This window comes from Cryptosporidium ryanae, assembly GCF_009792415.1.
Source record: "Cryptosporidium ryanae isolate 45019 chromosome Unknown contig_21, whole genome shotgun sequence".
Taxonomy (NCBI): domain Eukaryota; phylum Apicomplexa; class Conoidasida; order Eucoccidiorida; family Cryptosporidiidae; genus Cryptosporidium; species Cryptosporidium ryanae.
In genome coordinates, this window is record NW_027125551.1 from 238,304 (window position 1) to 258,616 (window position 20,313).

Below are 20,313 nucleotides of genomic sequence, written 5' to 3' on the forward strand. Positions count from 1 at the left end.
ACATTAAGAAAAAAATTTTACCGCAACTAGAAACCTCACATATGTGAAACTATTGTCGAAATTTAAAAAAAAAGTTATTTTTTGACTTTTTTTTTTTCAATTCGGTTGAATACATAATGAAAAATAAAATTAAATATATAGTTGATATAGTAGATAAAAAAGATATTTCTGAGTCTTCTATAATTGAAGCCTTAGATCTATGTTTGAATATTTATTCATTCTCACTGACTGAGCCAGATTCAAAGAAATTGGCTCGCGATGAGATATTACTTCTTATTAAAGATACTAATTTTAATTTATTATCAAAAAGATACCTAATTTATATATATTTTCTTAAGTATACTTCGGACGATAGTAATTGGTCTCTGGATGATGTTATTTTACAGAGTTTTTTCAAAAACATGCACTTTATTAAATCAGAATTAATCTTAAATCAAATCTATGAAGTCATTATAACCGTATTGGCATCAGATCTTGGTAAAATTTCTCTCTTGTTTGACATATGGGAGTCAATTTTTCTTAGTGAATCTGATAACTATATGGAGTTCAAATCATTCACAAGAATGATTTTTTTTATTTGTTCAAAATTGTTTCGTGAGACAAGATTTTATCCATATTTGAAAAATAGCAATGAACAAATAATTAAAATTTTTTACAAAATATATAAGAAAAAAATAAATTTTTACTCAGATACAAGTCTTCTTACAAAAATTGAATACTCGCAAAATCTTTTATTCACTTTGCTTATAAAATATTTTGAACTTGTTGATAACACTTTAAAGCGTGAATTTATTGATACAATTACCAAATTATTTGAAGATCCAAAATATTTTAGATTTTTTGTGTTTACACTAAGAATCCCTAATTTAGTCGAATTAATAATTGATTCGGGATACTCTTTTGAAAATAATAAAATAAATGAAATGTTGAGTAGAGGTATTACAGACGGACAACAAGAAGTTAGAAAAAGTACCAGGTTTATTTTGGAGAAAATTGAAAGGTACAACAATAAGTTTAAACTGAATAGTAGTTCTACGGAGATTTATGATTCAGATAACTTGAATTCATTTCTATGTATTCTTGATTGTTACGAGAATTTTAGCATTCACTTATTGAAGATGAATTGGGAAAAATTTGAACACCTAATGTCTAATGCACAGGATAGTAAAAGAGAATTGTGGGTTAAAATTTTAATAGAAATGGGTCTTAATCATCAGAATCTCAATGTACAACGTCTTATTGCATTTAATACCATAAATTTTTGCATAAAAAACGATAATTTTCTTCCAAGTTGGTTGAATAATGAATTGTTTTTTGAAATATATCTAAAATATATTCTCTCTTCGCTAAACAACAAAATCAGTTTGCAAATAGAAGAACTTTTTGTGAAATTTATTTATGTCATATTGAAAAAAAATAAGGAATGGATTCAAAAGTATCTACTTTTTGTTACTGGAACAGTTTTATCTTTTACACCATTTAGAATATTGATATATCCATTAATTATTGGAACTCCAGATGAATATGACTTTAGTAGTACTAAAAAATTGTGTTTCAAAAATAAAAATAACTTTCTAGCACACTCAACGATAAATTGTAAATTATTGTCTGAAATTAATACAGAACTTACAAGAAAATATTCCTTTGAATACAATATCGAGTTTAAAGAATCTATAATAATTCAGAAAGAATACTTCATTGAACTCTTAGATATTTCTGTTGTCATCATCAAATATATTCCCGTAATTATGAGACAAGAAGTTTACTTTATGTGGATCAGAATAATTCTGAATTACTTTGACTATAATGAGTTCTGTAAAGAGGATTTCACTCTTAAATTAATTGAGTTGTTAGGAATAATACCAGAGTACTTGTATTATGGAGAAATATATCATATTATTGAATATTTTATCAAAAATAAAAATACACATATAAATTTGCCTGTTAATCCCACTAAATTGTTTAAAAGATCAAATAAATGGTACTTGATTCTTCAATATGGAATTGGATTTGGCAGGCTTAAAAAGATTCTTGGTCTAAAAAGTAATCCGATTTTTATTTTGGAAAATGATATCACATTCATTTCTTCATATTATAATAGTGAGGAAATTGAAGTAATAGATTCAAATATTGAAAAAAGAATAGAATATATTTCTTCAAATATAAGGTTGCTTTTTGAGGGTTCTGAAGAATGCAAAAATATAGATATTGATCTACTTTGGTTTCATACTCATTTGTTTTCAATTATTTCAGAGAAAAATAAAGGTAATATATTACTGAACAAATTATTCGACTGGTGTGTTGAGATTATATTACAAATTGATTCAATGTTTGATAAGATGAACGAGAGTGTTTATTGTTTAATTTCAATAATTTTTGTCATTAAATGTTTGATACATCTCCAGAAGTACATGAATTTTGCGTCTCAGGAGACTTTTATTCAGGTAGTTAATAATTTAATGATTATTAATGGTAATATAATCTCTAAGTCAATATTAAACAATGAAATTATTCAAAGTTGGGATGGATATAGAAGGAATTGTTATCAATATGAAATAGTTGATGTCAATTCAATTAATAATGATAAATATTACGTTATTTATTCCTCAAAACTGATAATTGGTAATCCTGATAGTTATTTTCCTAAAAACAATGAAAAAAAAGAAGTAAATCGATTAATTCAATTATTTCCAAGTAGTTTACGTGATTTTCTTTTAACTTTTTCAAAGCTAAAGTTTATGTTAATTGATGTTTGCTTATTGAAAAACAATTGGAGATTAACAAATTCAATTTCAGAAAAAAATATTATTTCTTGGAAAATTTTATCCGAGAGTAGTTCTCAGATAAACTACTCACAGATTAATGGTTCAATATGGGAGTGGCAAGAATACTTTTTTACAATAATATTAATTGAACTTGATAATTTTGGAACAAAAGATTTCTATTTATGGAAATTGGTTGAATATTCTTTTATCCAAATATCAAAAAATTATTCAATGTTCCAGAAAAGTGTTGTTTCAAAGTACCTGAATAAAGTATTTGAATTAATGAAGAAATGTTCTGAGGAGTTAGTAGATAGTGGTATTTACAATGACTTCTTAATAAAAAAATTAAATAGAATTTTAACAGATGATTATTTCATTTCATTATTTGATAAAACCGACATTTTTGAAGATATAATAAATTTTTACTATCACAAAATACTAGTTAATGACGGTGATATAAGATTTTTTATTTTTCCATTGATAAACATTATTTATTTATTTATTAAAGGTTCATGTGAAAATTTACTTGTTTCATTGTTTAAGAATATTATTTCCAATAAAGAAAGTTTATTTTCAGGAGGAGAGAAAAGAATAATGAAGGTAACAAACATAGTGTTGGAGTTGTTGTTATTTGAGGAAGAAGGAGTAATCGATGGATATAATTTGAGATTTAAAAAAATAGTTAATGATGAAAACCTAGTAATAAACAAGATTTTTGAATTATATAAAAAATGTAAGATCTATGAAGATTATAAAAGCTTTATAAGGCATTCAACAATTATTTACCTATATAATTCAATTCAATTTTCAAATGAGTGTTATGAAAAAAATCATATATTTTTTGTACAAATAATTATTTTTCTTTTAACGTTAAAACTTGATTGTTCAATACCAACTTCAGTTAAAAATGAATCTATTTTGAATGAAGTTAATATTAACGCACAAAATTCTTGTGATTTAAATGTATTAGTTAAAAATGAATATTCTACTTCAAAAATTTCTAAAAAGTTTCCACCTTTACCCAACAGTACTCAACATAAATTGCTTATAAATATTTGGCAATCATTATGTTGTCTTATTGATGTTATAAAGTTAGGTACAATTGAATTCAATTCTTATATATTAGAATTTTATTTCAAACATGTGTACTACCTTTATAATCCCGATATTAGACAATATATAGATTTATTTGGTTGTAATCTTGTAATACTATTTCCAAGTTTCAGTATCAAATACCTTTGTCAGGGTTTATCAAACAGTATAAATAACCAAACTCAAGTTACATATTCTCTATTAACTATATCAAGTTATTTGATATACTATCTCAGAGAAAAAGAACCGTTTGTCTACAATGAGGATATAATTCAAGGGATTAATTATAGAGATGAATTTTTTAAACACAAAGGTATTAGTTGGGTTAAATTTGAAAAAAAGGTGCTGGAGAACTACATTATGTTTTTCAATATTTTCCTTAGTTACAGCACCTCAAATTCATGTTTACTGAGAAACATTGTTTTATTTACACTTTATTTGCTATACAAAGACGACTACGTTTCATTATTAGTAAATAATTTCAACGAAGTTAATTCTTTTCACAACAAACCTCAGAGTGGATCGATTCATGATATCGTCAGTAAGGCTCTAACTACAGATAAGTTCGAATCAATTATCAAATTATTTGAGGATTCCGAACACCTCATTAATGGCATGTCATTAAATAAATCGTTTTTGATTAATAAAATGATAGTAGAAAACTCAGCAGGATTGAGAGGAATAATGAAAAATATGGTTGGAAATAGAGACACAATAAAAATGTTATCAAACCTAAGTAAAGTTTGGAAATTATGGAAACCTGTAAAATATTGTTCATTGGAAAATATTATTCCTACAAATAATATTATTGAGTTCACGGACCAAAAAGTTTCACAGAAATTCTTCAATACTTGCCAAGCTTTCGATCCCATTCTATCGGCTCTAGAAAAAAGTAACCAGGAAAATGATTGCTATATTCGAGAACTAGTTGCTTTCCAAGACAAAAATAATGAATTTATGTTAAACTCCCATTTAATATTTGGAGATCTAAGACCATCATGGAGCTTATATTACCTTCTAAAAAAGATAATATGTAAAGAGATGAGTAAAAACTACCAAGATAGTCCCAAAATGCAAGAGATTAAGGTTGAAAAAACTCCAATATTAAGAAATGATTACCAGCTCAAATTCGAGCCAGATGTAGCTCTACAGTTATTGTCAGGAGGGTCTAGGCCAAAAAGATTTGACCTAATTGGAAAGGAAAGGACAGAACTGATAGTCATTGCAAGCCTCCTGGATAAAATCCCAAACATAGCTGGATTAACAAGAACTTGCGAAGTATTCAGGATCAAGGAATTACTAATAAACACAAAAAAGGTACTAAGTGACCCAATATTCAAACAAATCTCTGTAACTGCAGAAAAATGGCTCCCAATAAGCGAATTGAGTCCAGAAGGAATAAGCGAATACATACAAATTAAAAGACTAGAGGGCTATGTAATATACGGTCTCGAACAGACATGTTCCAGTATCCCACTCAAGGGATTCGAGTTTCCGAGCAAGTCGATATTGATTCTTGGAAAAGAGAAGGAAGGGATACCATCTGATATCGTATCGATCGTTGATCATTGTATCGAAATCCCGCAATTTGGGATGATAAGATCGCTCAATGTTCATGTATCCGCATCGATATTTATACACGAGTATACAACACAAGCCCTTAAGCTAAAGTAATTAGATGTTCTATATCTTTGTAGTAGCTTAATTCTTTTTTTTGTCGCACTCGGCTATTGAACAACCATCGTTAATTAAATTAACGAGACCAACCTCTGGGGATACTAATTGTACAGACCTCGCAATATAGGTTATTGCTGGGGTTGAACCTCTTGTTGCAACTGGGTATCCAACCTTTGTCATGAGCTCTATATCATTCTCACCGTCACCCAAAAACGCAACCTGGTAGGGCTTGATACCTAATTTCTTTAAAATAAGCTTTGAACCTTTGTATTTGGAGGCACCCTCTGGAATAATTTCCAAAAGGTATGGTACAGACCTATTTAATTTGCATCCAAACATTCTAACAAATGCGTCGATATGTTCTCTTAGCTCGGAGAGAACCTCAGGTGATTCTGCAATAACTATCTTGAATAATGTTTTCGGTTTTTCACCTTCTCTTGGCTCCAAGTATCTAACCAAATTTACACCCTTGTGAATTAGAGAATCAACTTCACCACTCAGATATTTAACAACATATTCGGCTTCAGAGCTATCAATGAAAATCCCACTGCTATTCTCAATAGCAATATTTAAGAGTCTGAATTCACTCGATACTTCCTCATTCGATGTATCCTCACCAGAAATCCTGTGATATTTGTTCACACCATTTATACTTGATTCAAATCTTAAGGAGTTTCCACCTTGAACGCCAAATCTCCTAAGATATCTTATCAATTCTAATGCAGCACTTGCTTTAATTCTCGTCTCGAATAACACGTCCTTTAAACCACCAGGACCAAAGACGAGAGCACCGTTGTAGTAAACTCCAGGGAAAACAGAGAAAGAGGCAGATACTGGTCCACTTGTCATAAATTTAATTGAGCTTGAGACTGATCTTCCTGTAGATACGAAGAAGCGAATTTTAGACTGTAAAAGTCCATTTAGAGCATGTGCGTTCTCTGTAGAGATAACATTTGAACCAAATCCAGATAAGGAACCATCCAAATCAGAAATAATACATCTAAATTGACAGTTATAATTCTTGGTTACTTTTTTTGAACGTAATGTTCTTGTAGGAGCGGGAGTCACATTAAGATTTTCCATGTAATCTGTCGGTATAAGAGGGTAATCAAACTCTAGCATGGTCTCGTTACCAATGAAAGTATAATTCTCAATAGCGCCGAAACCTTCAATGTCTTTCGACCCACTTGTATAGTTCAATACAGACTCAAATGTATCGTTTACATTGTTAGAGACATCCAATGTAGAATTCGAATAATTAGAGATACTTAATGAAGAATTTCCCAATAAAATATCCTGTGTTGAACCCCTTCCTAACAACCCAATAGCTAAAGATAAAACAAACAAAGCACTTGAATTCATTTCAAAAAAGAATAATCTTTTAAAAATACAAACAGATTTTATTCAAAAAAAAATCAGTCAAATTTTCTCCCAACGCCAAGATTTGTCAAAGTGTTCTCCTGTCTTTAGTGGGGAGGGGACGACTAAAATTTAACTATTGAGACATTCCACTACAAAAACTATTAATTTTAAATAGAATATATATATATATATAGTTGGTACCGCCTATAGTATCATAATCTTCAAAAATTATATAATGTATTTTTTATTGATTCAACTTAAGTTATGAAATTAATATACATTCTCTCTGATTAATACAATTTTTATATCCGCGTCCCAAGTACAAATAGCTACTTAGGTTTTAGACGAATATAATATAAATTGCGGCTTTTTTTAATTCTTGTTTCGTTCCAATCATTCCAAAACTATTTAATACATATATTCATAAATAAATTATATAGTAGATTTTGTTGTATTTTCTATTAAACCTATATAAACGGTATTTACAATTAGTTACCCATTGGCGCTACTTGCATTCCCAAACTTGAATGAATTCATATTAGATGATTTTAATTATAGGCTAAATTTCTAGTGATCTCTTTCACAGATTCTTTTCTCATATATTTCTTGTTTTACTTCTTTTAACCTTGATTTTATCTCACAAATCTCTCTTCTTTGTTGTTTCGCTATTTTTGAATTAATCTTTTGTTTATTTGATAACTCCTCAAGGCGTTTACTCTTGTTTTCATATTGTATTGTTAATTTGTGTTTGTTTGAATTGATATTTGGATTTTTTCTTTCAATATAAGGGTTACTCTTTTGTTTTATTTTTTCTTTTTCTCTTAAAAGCCACTTGTGAGCAACTTTATTTGCGATTATGAATATAACAAGCGAAAGTATGATTTTTGTCCAGTCTTTCAACCGAAGGGAGTGAATTATATCTAGGAATATTTGATCCCTCATGTGATATTTAGGCCTTATATGACGTCCTTTAATAAGATAATACAAGGCAATTAAATGATACTGTCAACGATAAATTGCTTAAGGGCGCTTGTAGGTGTGCACACACGTTTTCTTTACAGGTCAAAAATGAATATTAAAGTGTATAAAAGTGATAAATAAAATGTATTTTAAACATTTTGAAAATGCAAAATTAAGTGCTATATGCAAGTATAATCGTCTGTTGAATATTTGGTATAGTGAGATTTTTATTAAGTTGGTCTCAATTATAATATTATTAACAGTAAATATTATTTTATTGATTTATTCATGGGTAAACGTTGGGTCAATTCAAAGAAATGAATCTACAGATATACCTGGAATTTTTGTTTGGTTTTTTGTTTTAATTTATACAGGGATTCTAATTGATAAAGAAACTTTGAGGGGATTAAAAATATGTTTTTCGATAATTTTAATGATGAATTATATGTTAATTCAAAATAATAGTTTAATATTTTCAATAACTATGGACTTCTTAAATTTTGGTGTACTCTGGTGCGCCTTTAGAAGCGAATCCTCAACAACAGAATTTAATGAAGGATATACGGATGATTATATATTACCACTAATTAATAAAGACAAGGAACTTTTAAATGTTTATACTGAAGTTTGGAATAAGAAGAAGGTAAGAATTTTGAGAAGTTTCAATGGGATGTTTATTACAAGATATCTTGTAATTACATTTGTTTTTATATGTATATTTATTATGAAAACATTGGACAACTACACTAATTTTGATAAGTATAGTTTTTCCAGTGTGAAAAATCTCTATAGTATATTAAATTTAAATGAAAACATGAAAAATGAATTAAGAATTGGAATTTTTAAATTTAATAAAAGAGATGAACTTGTTTTCATACTGCTGACATTAATAACCTTGATTATTGGGTTAAGATCATTTTACTTTGATATTAATTTGATTAAAAATTCAGTTTTAAATTTAAAAAAACGTTTATGCATGAAAATAAGATGCAAAAAAGAAAAGAATTTTGAGGTGAAAACACGCCTGAAAGATTACAGTAATAGCATTGAAAAAGTGAAAAATAAAAAAGTAGAATCACATGTATTTGTTGAAAATTTTAAATCGAGCGTAATATTTTTCGTAATTATTTTTCTTTTTGGTTTATTAACAGGTAAAAGCAAAAAGTTTGACATGTTCTCAAATATAATTTCAGTGGATGATAATTTAATTATATTAATTTGTATATTCCTTCCAATTGCAGGATTAATAACAGAAATTTCCGTGTTAAGAAAATGGACTCTGTATTTTATTTTTTCACTTTCAATATACAATTTTAATTTGTGGTTTGATAACGATATTATAAGGGTGATATTCTCAGTAACTTCTGGGATATTATTTAATGTTTCTGTAATATTATTCATTTGGAATCAAGAAAAAGAATTTAAAGATGTAAATAAATATCCATACACACACTATTTATTGTATAAAATTATTTTTTTTATTGGAAATATCATCGGGGAATATTTAATATTCTCAATGATATTTCAAGAAATTCATAAAAAGCTTTTATATATGGGAATAAATGTAACAACTATTGGGATTATATTACTTCATACTATTCTAAATTCAAATCTGGCCCCTGAAAGTGATGAAATCGAGTGGGAAGTCACTTATTAGTATATTTTCATATATGATCACTTAGTTTATGCTTTTTTTTTATAAAATAATTCTTAATTTTGTTCGGATAATGTATCATTATAATCAATATTATCGTCATAAAGAGTAACCAAATACACCAAACAAAAAAAAAACAGCCTGCAATGAAATTTTTGCTTCCTACAAATGATACTTTTTCTATGCCTATTCTTTTTCTCGAGTTAAATTCTTCTGCTGGCCACAAATTACGCCTCATTTTAATTTCATATAATCCTTTACTTAAATTTTGTTCTATCTTACCCCAAACCATTTTAAAATTAGGAAGCCATGCACCGTGCATCCAAGTCCTATAATGTATATCTGTCGTTTTAATCCACATTTTATCATTAAATGGAATTGCAAACATTGAAAAATCATTTCTCAGAAATGAATTTTCAAAAGATATTTCTATTTTCTCCTTTGAACCGTCATCATTTAACTTTAATAAGTCAAACTCATCGTTGAAAAAAGTGAGTGAAGATAAACCACATGGAATCAAGGGGGTATCTTCTGAAGGGCTACTCGACTCGTTTTTTATATTAACAATGAAGTTGTTGAGAGTGTCTCCACGAATTCTTTGTAGGTAACCCAAGGTGTTTGCAGTCCCACACGAGAAGCCTGGGAATATCTCTGGTGGTCGACTTTGAACAAAAGATCGAAAGTTTTGATAAAAGTTATCGATGTAAACATTCAAATAAGCAGGACCATTTACATCTGATGTAACATTAATAGTTAAATTATCCTTTCCTTTAGTTATTGGTTCAGTTGAATATTCTACATATCCTTTACTTATATAATTAATATAAAAAAACGCAGCAAAAATAGCATGTATAACACTTCCAATAAAAAAAAGTAAAACGGCAACATTGGGATGAAACAGTTTTTTACCTGGGTTCCATATATTCATGTCCTGCTGAACAAAAGAATCTATAACATCATCAACCTTTTGTTCACCCTCTTTAAGTTTTTGTATCCAACATAAAATGTGTAGTTCATTCCTACAGCAATTTGAACCCATACAATATTCAATACTATTTGATAATTCAACAATTGAATAATATAAAACTGCTTTCAACAAAATCTTTATATATTTGTTAGAGTACAAAAAACGACACTTTTGTTTAAAAAAAAAGAAATGGTTATGGAGGCAAAAATAAAATTTAATCGACCCTCTGCAAGCCAACAAAATTTTTAAACGCTTCTAGATAGAAAGTATTAGAAGAAAGTAGTTTGAAAAAGGTAAATACTTGAAAAAGAATAAAATAATTTAGATAAATCAAAAAAATTAACTAAGCGATGATCAATTACTATAAGTAAGAGCGTCGGATCAATTAAAAGTGCACTAAATTATAAAGGGTAGTCCAAGACAAAATGAATGTAACTAAACACGTAGAAGTATTTTCAATTACAATTTCAGTTGGATCAAGGATTCTCTCCGGAATATTCAAGTAATTTACATACACAATTCCAATAAATATTAATAACAAAAGTGCTGAAATAAACACAGGGAATCCCTTCAGTCCAACTGTTCCAAATAGCGTCCCTAAAATCATAGCACTGAATTGGAGAATCCAATATGTTATCAGAGAAACCTCATCCTAAATGCAAGAAGTGACTCAGAAAATAAAATAAATTGTTTTGAAAAAAAAACTTACCTTTGACCACTCTTCAGTTGAGTCTAATCTTAAAGCTTTCCTAAAAAGTGAAAATGTTGCGCTTTCATAAATTTTGTTTATAATTGTACCTTTTTGTGAAAACATACTTTTTTATAGAAAAAAATCTATTCACTCGAACTGTTTTTTGAATAGTTAAGGCAACGTCATGGGGTTTAGTTTATGAGCGGGACCTGGTACAATGCATTTGTTTATTACTAACCAAGAAATAATTGACCTGGATATTTTCTCATTTTTATTTTCATTTGAGTCTTCAAGATTATTTATCAACTTATATGGTGAATATATAATTGATTCAAAGTTTTTATCAACCTTAGAGTACTTTTCAAGAAACTCAGCTATCTCATTCTTCACAATAAATAAGTTGTTACCTTTGCAAAAAAATGAACAAATTAACATGAGTGGATTACAACCTCTCCATTCAATTATGCTTGAAAATGTTGTGTTAAATTCACACATCTTATATTTTGTTGCGCCAGAGACTATTATATATTTTCTTTCATAGTCTATTGTCTCACAAAACGTTGCTGCACCGCGTGAAACCAAATGTTCAGAAAGATCAATGATAACAGGGAGTGGTTCCAAAAGTTCTGTTGATATTTCTTTAATTGATACATGAGGGTCAGAAATCTTAATCAATTTTTGTATTAACTCACTGTTGCTTAAATTGCCACTTAATTTTTCATTGTCAATTATTATTGAAATTTTGTCACAGTTAATATGATCAAGTTCAAGTTTATGTACACCTGAACTAATACATTTACATATTTCTGTCTTATCAAGAGAAAATATATACCCAGAATATTCTTTTATTAATTTTTTAATAAAAAATCCCAATTCTATAGCAAGTTGACTCCTTTCACCTTCAATAATAATGTATTCGTCGTTGTAATTATGATCTAGGACACTTTTTATATTGGTTAAATTAATGATATTGTCATTGCTTCCTTTCATATTGGAATGTATGTAGCTTTCGTTAACTTTTTTAATTTGACTATATGTAGAGGTTTGATTTATGTTAAAACTATCAAAAGTTCTATTTACTATATGATTTAAAAATAAATCATTTGATGTAGTTTTTTCGACATTTAATTCTTTCATTTGTTTATTTCTGTTTTTAAAAGATTCGAACATTATTTCATTTAATTTTATTACTTCCGACGAAATGAGTCCAATTCTTGATTCGCTTTTTAATAGTTTCATTGCAAACCTAGTCAACTTTTTTTCAATAAAATCATATTTTAATTCAATGGATGCATCAAGAACTAATGTTACTGAAAAGCTCTCAATATATTTCCTTGGATTTTTATATCCTCGAATATATCTTAATCGGCTGTCATGAGTTTGGCTTTGGCAAATTTGTTCAATGAATGAAGCAGAGTTATTTGACATAAAACTCGGATAAAATAAGAATCGATTTTGGTATTTTTCTGACTCAACAACAAGTTCAGATACCTTATTCCATAATAATGAATCAGTTGGAAGAATTAAAGGTGCCAGTTTTGACACTTCTATCCCAAAGCATTCTCTTGTTGGAACTGACGCACTGAGGGATTTCAGGTTATTTCTGGAATTATTTCTGTATTGAAGAACTATTTCTGGAACTTGATATGGCCATTTAACAGTGAATATTATTCCAAAAATTTCGATTTCAGCCATATATATCCTATTTTATTAGAAGCTGTGAGTTCAAATACAAAATTAGTATAGCGAACACAAACACTTTAATAGTTTTCACCCTTTTAGTGATATAGATAATAATTTAATATATTTTATAACAATCTGGAGCTCTTAACAATATATTTATTCAGTGCTATTTAGTTATAAGATTTTAAAACATTACTTTAGAAAGACTAGGGTGAGATATAGAGATAAATGAAGACTCTTATTTTAATCAAAATAGGTAATTACATTTATTACTCAGACAAAGCATAAATATTGAAAACTATGTTCATATAATTTGAATAAACTACTATTTATGTCGCTTGTTTTAAATTTTCCACACCCAGCACAATTCATGCGGGTATCTCCGATAAGTCAAACCCAACTTTGGTCATTTTGCAGTTTTTATAATGGATCTCCACCAAATTGCAAAAGAAAATGTTTTTCCGAAATTTTTAGATGATATACCAGATTTTAATTACAATGAATCAAGGACTAGTATTATTGGAATTATATATTCAAACAAGATACAGATAATTCTAAATGAGACGGGTACATTTGGGTCAATTTCATATTCGTCTATAAACGGAAACGGGAGAATTTTCGAAACCAGTGTTCTACTTGGTAACAGAGACGATGAATTAATGGAACTTTATACAAGGGAGATTTTTGAATTGTTCATTAGAAAAGGTTTCGAGAGAAATAGTTTTTTATTGTTTACATCGATAAGAATACATTCAATAGAACATTTGAAAGGAATATTAAAACATATAGAAGAATATATTACAAACTTGGTTCAAAAGGTGGAATAATTCTGCGACAAGTAGGACACTCAAGTTTTATGTCCATCCACTGTTTGAGACATTTTTGGTGGAAGATGTGATCACATGGTGTACAAACACCACACATTTCGCTCTCAAAATTGTTCAAAACAATAATATTTGCCATACAAATAACACACTGTTTCATATAGATTGTAGATTTTTCACCGTAGTTTGTGAGTTCAATTTCACTGAAAATAATAGAGGGATCGCTACTATAATGTTCTCTGATGCTTGAATCGATAATATTTAAGCTATCTTTTTTCGTATCAGAAGTGCTTTCTTTAATAGAAATATCAGTTTCTGTATTTGTATCTTCAAATTTTCCACCTATATTTGCTAATCTGAAGTAATTGTATGGCTTAGGTCTGAGAAATTTAGGAATTAGACACTTAGGGCCAAACTGATATTGTAGAAAATAAAGTAATGCTTGGAATGTAATAATTATAAATATTGTAAATGAAAGGGATGGAATATACTTCGTATTTATTGGAATAATCTTTGTAAACTGGTAGAGAACCGGATCATTGAAAATTGAATTAGAATATCCCCATACATAAATAGGAAAAAATGCCTTCCCTATTAATGATGTAACTATATAATGAGGGTGGAGAGGAAGTGAATGTGATCTGGGAATTAGTAGATGCCTATGAGAATCGTTAATAATTTGAGGTAACAAATAAAAAAATAGTGAGACATACAAATAATATGGCACTGACTGGATAATGTTAGTAATCATATTTTTTTGTGAAATCTCATCATTTTTCAGATATAGACTTGAGTTGCACAACTTTGATATTGATAAAAATATGAGCAACACACCAAAAAGAAAGAGGTACAATTTTTTATAAAATTGAGTTGTGAGATTCTGTATATCATTGAAAGCAACATTATTTAAATAATTAGATTTCCAAATCAAATACAAAAACCTTATTTGAATGAAAGTAATATGCATCCACTTAAATAAAACCATCAAGGTAAATGACGAAAAAAATAGTGATGGAACTATTATTGTGAAAAAGAGAAGAAATGAACCTTCAAATACGTCAATTATCATTTGGAATAAAACAGTTGCAATGCTTATGTTAGTTAAGTAAGATTGACCATTTGTAGGTAAATTTATATGTGCAAATTGGGTCAATCCTCCTCTAATTTCCATTAGGACCTTTAAATTATAGAGGAAAGAAAAGTGAACAACATTTAATCTAAATAAACTTGTAGAAAATGGATTTCCTTTTATTAATGCACTGAAATTACAATTTTTAGACTTGAGAATGTATTCAATATGGGTCTTATGTAACGCACCCTTTTCATCGAAAGAGCTTCCTCTAAATTTGAACATTCCTTTATTATTAACTGGGAAGAGTTTGTTCCAGATATGTTTATCATTAGAAATATCAATTTCAATTGAACAATAGTCAACATTAGATATCAAAATCTCCACTAATGGGTCCTTCTGCATCACTCCAATCATATATAAATTAGGATCGTTAACATTAATGACTTTTTCAAATTCAAAATTGAATTCCTTATTATTATTTTCAAGTTGAAGCTTCAAGGAAAGCCAAGCAGTATTTGATTTGATATCTGATTTCGACCAATCAAATTGCCATTTAGAAGGACCCTTAATTATTATAGTGGAGTCCCGAATTGGATCAACGTCATTTTCATAAACATTTTGATTTAAAGAATTAGAATTAATGTTCATTTCAAATTCACCGAAATAAAACAAAGATGATGAATAGATAGGTTTATTTATAATTGAATTATAATTGTCAAATTTATTCTCAAAATTGATGATAAATATGATAAAGAAGAATAGTATAATATAGATTATTAAGTTCCTTTGATTTATTCCCATAGAAATGTTTTGAACATATATTTCAAAACCATTAAAATTATCAAATAACGATGTTCTGGAGGTATTTTCCTCTGGAATAGAAGGGCCCTCCATATTGAAATCTATGATCTTAAACGCATTATATAGAGTTATGAAACAATTTAAATTTTTTTAAAAAGATAAATAACAATAATTTTGGTTAAATCAAAATTTTTATTCCCAAATTTTTATTACTCCATCCCAACCACAAGTAGCAATACGTGAAGGCAAAGTTGGGTGCCATTGACAGGCAATGCTTACACTATCATGTGCCTGAATACTTCTAATCAATTTTGTTGTTTTCCAATCCCAAAAATGAAGTTTCCCACTGACGTCACCGGAAACAAGAAATTGACCATCTGGGCTAATATCACATTGAATTGCGTATCCCGTATTGTTTAAACCAAAAAAGCGCCTCTTTACACATCTATAGTTTGAATGTGTGTCGTAAACCAAAATTCGATTATCCATACTTTGGCATACCAAATGTTGCCCATTTGGGTGCAATTTTGTATATGGCATAGATTTCATTAAAGGATCTGCAATGTGTTTAACCACAATTGGGGTCCCATAATCCCACACGAACATTTTTTTATCATCAGAAGTGGTTATAAACCTCTTGCCATTTTCGCAAAAAGTGATTGAATTTACTGCTCCAAGATGTTCAGAATATTCCTGTACTACTTTGTCTGTCCTTACATCATATTGAATTGCTTTCTTATTACTATATCCTACTATTATAATATTTTCAATAGTTGGGTGGACAGCTATACAGTATGGCGTCTTGCCAATGTTATTTTTCCATTTTATTTTACCATATTCTATATCCCATAAAATCGTTTGTTTATCATAACCACAACTGTAGAAACCCCGGCAATTTCGCTTTTGTGAAGCGAATTGGATCTCTCTAACCGCATTGGAATGACCATGATAAATAAAAACACATTTATGCTTGTGGACTGTATCCCATATTTTAATATGTGAATCTAAACTTGCAGAAAGTAAAAGATGTCCAGTAATTGGAATATACTTAATTGAGTGAACACCCATATTATGTCCCTTTATAGTTGAATACAATCTTTTAGGTAAGTAAGAACGATCTTCAGGAATTCTTTCTCTTATTTCATTCGGGGATATCATCCAAGATCTATTCTGATAATCAAACATTTCTCCACCAAGAAATGTACTTACGTTATTTTTGTCGATTGTATCAATATCCTCAACTCCTTGTTCTCCATCATAAGGTTCTGTATCAGAGTAAATAGAATTATTATCGTTCGAAATTTCATTGTGATCTTTTGTGGTGCACTCTTCAGTTTGAAGGTTCCATGGACCAATATATTTACCATTTTTTGTCATTCTAGAATTACATTGAACTTTAACTCTACTTCCTTTTGTAATATCGGAATTAGTGTTATAATTCCGGAGAATATCATGTTTTTTTTCTGCATCTAATACATTATTAAACTTTGATATTGAGTTCAATTCCAGATCAAACGCAGTTGAAGAACAGACAAATTGCTCCACTTGGTTTTTTAATTTGGGTTTCTTTTTAATGGTACCATTATAGTCATTAAAGAACTCATACTCTTGACTTTTCTGAAAACATTGGGAGTTTGAAGCTTCCTCAATATCACTTCCTGAACTAATATTTAAGTCATAATTCATTGTTCATTATGTCAGTTTAAGAAAATAAATTATTATTGCTAGGGCTCCAGCGCCAAACAAAAATTTATTTAGCACACATTGGATTGATAAGGTTACATACAATATACATAATTTTGATCTAGTGGAAAAATAAATTTCGACAGTTAATTATAATTTTATTATGATATAATATCTACTAGCCCTATTCAAAAAGTAATATCCTTAGGGATGGATAGACAATTTTCTGAAAAAGAACAAGAAATAAACGAAACAGAATCATACTTCTCTAAAAAGCAAAGTGATCCTCACGAACTAGATATTTCCAAATATGCCAAGGACTCAAAAAATGGGATAAGTGAAATTAATAAGGATGAGGTGAATAAAGTAAAAAATTTGACTTTTTCCGAAGAGATGGTGAATGAAAAATTCAACAAAGATTTTGGGGAATTGAATTCAAAAGAATTAGACAATTTGAAGAAATACAAGACCTTTTGTGATCAACATAAGATAGAATGCATATCGGAAATGGAAAGAAAAAACTCGAATTGTGAAACAAAAACAATTGGGTTACTAACTGACAGTGAACTCACGAAAAATGGTATAGATATTGTAGTTAATAAAGAATACGGACATAAAGAAAAAGATAAATTTGAATTTAAAGAGATAATAGAAAGAATTGATGATTATAATTGTGAAGTGAAGTTAGAAGATAAATTAGTAGAGAGTTATTCTGTTTTAGGTGTCACTAAGAGTTCATTGAATCATACAGAAAAGATTGTTCAGAGTGATTCAAATCGAAATTATATATTCGGAGGGTCAGGATTATCAATTAGAACAAACTTAGATGTGCAAGATGATAACATTAATAATGATGAAAGTGATATCTTGCTCGCAAAAAAGTTTGGTAGTATCAATAAATTGAGTGGCAGCACAAAAGAAAATACAGAAAATGAATATGTAAACAATAATATAATAGTTGATAGGAAAGAAGAATTGAAAGCTTTGAAGGAGAAAATGGAAAGGCAAAAGAAAGAGCCGTTACACGAACTGACAGATAAAGTGATGGAAAAAAAAGTTTGTAGTGGCCATTTATTTAGAAAAGACATTTTTGAAGAACTTGTAGAATATTTAATTGAGAAACGTATATTAACAGAGGTGATTTTTGAAAGCAAAAATATAAATAATGAAATCGAGGAATTAGAGAGTGTAAATTATCTAAAAGAGAACAGATACAATACAAATAATGAAGAGAATTGCAAACTATTTCAAGACAGGAGAACGTTTTTTGAAAATTTTCTAAAGTTTTCAAGCTCTAGAATGCCAATAAGCAAGTTTTTTAATAATAAAATAGAAATTAACAAAAATTCAAATATTTCAAATATTAAATCGTTTATGGATTTGAAAAAAAACAATGATAATATAATTTTTATGGAAGATTGTTCGGATGAGGCAGTTAATGACATCTCTTCACAAGGTTTATTACCAGTAAATTGCTATCGAACCTCAATAATATATGATAATGGAACACATATAAAAGAAAGATATGAAAAAGTAATGCAAAACTTTCAAAACATCTCAAATTTCATGCTTAAGCTTGATTATAATGAATATATTACCGGTAGTTTATTAAAGAACATGGATACAAAAGTAGAAAATTCGATAAAATATGGAGAAACCAACTGTAAAATTAATGGTTTGGACATGTCTTTCTTTAACTTAATCAAAATAGTTAACAATAGACTAATTAAGTACGATAATAATTCTCTACTTCAATATAGCGGTGAATTGATTGAACTTTCACTTAATTTGAATGGAGTAATTGGCAATTTTATTAACCCCTTTCCTTTAGATATTATAACAAGGATTATTAATTTTCAACGCAGGGTGGACTTAATTTGTAAAAGAATAGGACCAAGTCACGAAAAAGGTAGCAATGTCGATCTATCAATTATGAAACGTTTGATATCACTTGAGAACATCTTGGACACGATGTATTTATCTGAATTTAGAGGGAAAACACTGGAGCAAAAAGTATTTATGGGAATTGAATTGTTGTATGGATTTTCGATTAGTGATTCGAGAAAGTCAGATCTAAAGAAAATATCTAATCTTGTTAAGTCTAAAGTATCATCTCACATTGGTAGGAATATTAACACCGGTATTGAAGGATTTGAGGACAATTCTTCTGAAATTGAGACTTGTAATAAAGCTGATTCAATTGAAATGAAAAATATTATTGACGAATTGTACAGTGGAGAGAATAATTTAGTTAGTTTACTTGAGGATTTATTGTGTATTTGGAGCAATATTTTGAAAGGTAATAACCAAATAGAACAATATTTAAAGTGTGTAGAAAGTATAAATAGTTGGGAAGAAACTCATAGGGGTAACTTGAACAATTTAGAAAAAATAAAAAATACAATTGATGGGTTTAAAATTTCAATAGATAATGGGATTGAAATATTAAATTCGTTATACGATAGTTAAAGTCTAACGAAAGATTATTTAAATATAACAAATGTTGAATTAAATTCGAATTTAATTTTGTTGTTGACCTTGCTGGTTGCATCTAAATAATTACATATTTGAGATTGTTGCGAATCTTAAACTTTATTGAAATAAACACGCGAAAAAAATAATTTAATTAGTTACAACATTGTTCTTATATATTAAAAAAAAATACTATTCATCTAATAGATTGTTACTGCAATAATTTATCTGGTTTAAAATTATTATGAGAACTTCGAAATAATTGAACAGGTAAAAATGATATAATTACACTCATAAATTAATAACAATAACAAAATGAACACATAATAGAAGATATTGTTAAAATGACTACATTCTTAGTAAAATTGAAATTTAAATAAAATGATAACTCTGATGTCTAAAAAATTTACAGACAAAAATCAAAGATAACATATTCTCTATACAAAATAATTTTTAAATATAAAATTAAGATGAAAAATTGAAGAAAATACGGTTATATTCATTTAATGTGCAATAGTAGGTAGTTTACTGAATTAATTCCCAATATAAACAATTATTTCCGTATTATCTCCGGTTGAATCTCTAAAAGCAATAAAAAAACTTCAACGAA

At 28.4% G+C, this 20,313-nt stretch overlaps 9 protein-coding genes across 9 annotated transcripts; 3 read left to right on the forward strand and 6 right to left on the reverse strand.

Moving 5' to 3' along the window:
* Positions 1–116: 116 nt before the first annotated feature.
* On the forward strand, positions 117–5,531 carry FG386_001118 (tRNA (Gm18) ribose methylase; the record flags this gene model as incomplete). The annotated part of the gene is made up of 1 exon (XM_067340511.1): positions 117–5,531. One exon carries the CDS (start codon positions 117–119, stop codon positions 5,529–5,531), a length of 5,415 nt encoding a protein of 1,804 aa, XP_067196579.1.
* A 27-nt stretch (positions 5,532–5,558) lies between these two features.
* On the reverse strand, positions 5,559–6,896 carry FG386_001119 (haloacid dehalogenase; the record flags this gene model as incomplete). The annotated part of the gene is made up of 1 exon (XM_067340512.1): positions 5,559–6,896. The coding sequence occupies one exon, from the start codon at positions 6,894–6,896 to the stop codon at positions 5,559–5,561; it is 1,338 nt and encodes a 445-aa protein (XP_067196580.1).
* Positions 6,897–7,463: 567 nt separating this feature from the next.
* On the reverse strand, positions 7,464–7,838 carry FG386_001120 (uncharacterized protein; the record flags this gene model as incomplete). The annotated part of the gene is made up of 1 exon (XM_067340513.1): positions 7,464–7,838. The coding sequence occupies one exon, from the start codon at positions 7,836–7,838 to the stop codon at positions 7,464–7,466; it is 375 nt and encodes a 124-aa protein (XP_067196581.1).
* Positions 7,839–7,998: 160 nt separating this feature from the next.
* FG386_001121 (uncharacterized protein) lies at positions 7,999–9,513 on the forward strand (the record flags this gene model as incomplete). Its single annotated transcript, XM_067340514.1, has 1 exon — positions 7,999–9,513. One exon carries the CDS (start codon positions 7,999–8,001, stop codon positions 9,511–9,513), a length of 1,515 nt encoding a protein of 504 aa, XP_067196582.1.
* A 7-nt stretch (positions 9,514–9,520) lies between these two features.
* On the reverse strand, positions 9,521–10,549 carry FG386_001122 (Cdc50p like membrane protein; the record flags this gene model as incomplete). Its single annotated transcript, XM_067340515.1, has 1 exon — positions 9,521–10,549. One exon carries the CDS (start codon positions 10,547–10,549, stop codon positions 9,521–9,523), a length of 1,029 nt encoding a protein of 342 aa, XP_067196583.1.
* A 790-nt stretch (positions 10,550–11,339) lies between these two features.
* FG386_001124 (uncharacterized protein) lies at positions 11,340–12,863 on the reverse strand (the record flags this gene model as incomplete). Its single annotated transcript, XM_067340517.1, has 1 exon — positions 11,340–12,863. One exon carries the CDS (start codon positions 12,861–12,863, stop codon positions 11,340–11,342), a length of 1,524 nt encoding a protein of 507 aa, XP_067196585.1.
* A 786-nt stretch (positions 12,864–13,649) lies between these two features.
* Positions 13,650–15,641, reverse strand: FG386_001125 (RING-H2 finger containing membrane associated protein; the record flags this gene model as incomplete). Its single annotated transcript, XM_067340518.1, has 1 exon — positions 13,650–15,641. The coding sequence occupies one exon, from the start codon at positions 15,639–15,641 to the stop codon at positions 13,650–13,652; it is 1,992 nt and encodes a 663-aa protein (XP_067196586.1).
* Positions 15,642–15,740: 99 nt separating this feature from the next.
* Positions 15,741–17,234, reverse strand: FG386_001126 (transducin / WD-40 repeat protein family; the record flags this gene model as incomplete). Its single annotated transcript, XM_067340519.1, has 1 exon — positions 15,741–17,234. The coding sequence occupies one exon, from the start codon at positions 17,232–17,234 to the stop codon at positions 15,741–15,743; it is 1,494 nt and encodes a 497-aa protein (XP_067196587.1).
* Positions 17,235–17,441: 207 nt separating this feature from the next.
* Positions 17,442–19,700, forward strand: FG386_001127 (uncharacterized protein; the record flags this gene model as incomplete). The annotated part of the gene is made up of 1 exon (XM_067340520.1): positions 17,442–19,700. The coding sequence occupies one exon, from the start codon at positions 17,442–17,444 to the stop codon at positions 19,698–19,700; it is 2,259 nt and encodes a 752-aa protein (XP_067196588.1).
* Positions 19,701–20,313: the final 613 nt, after the last annotated feature.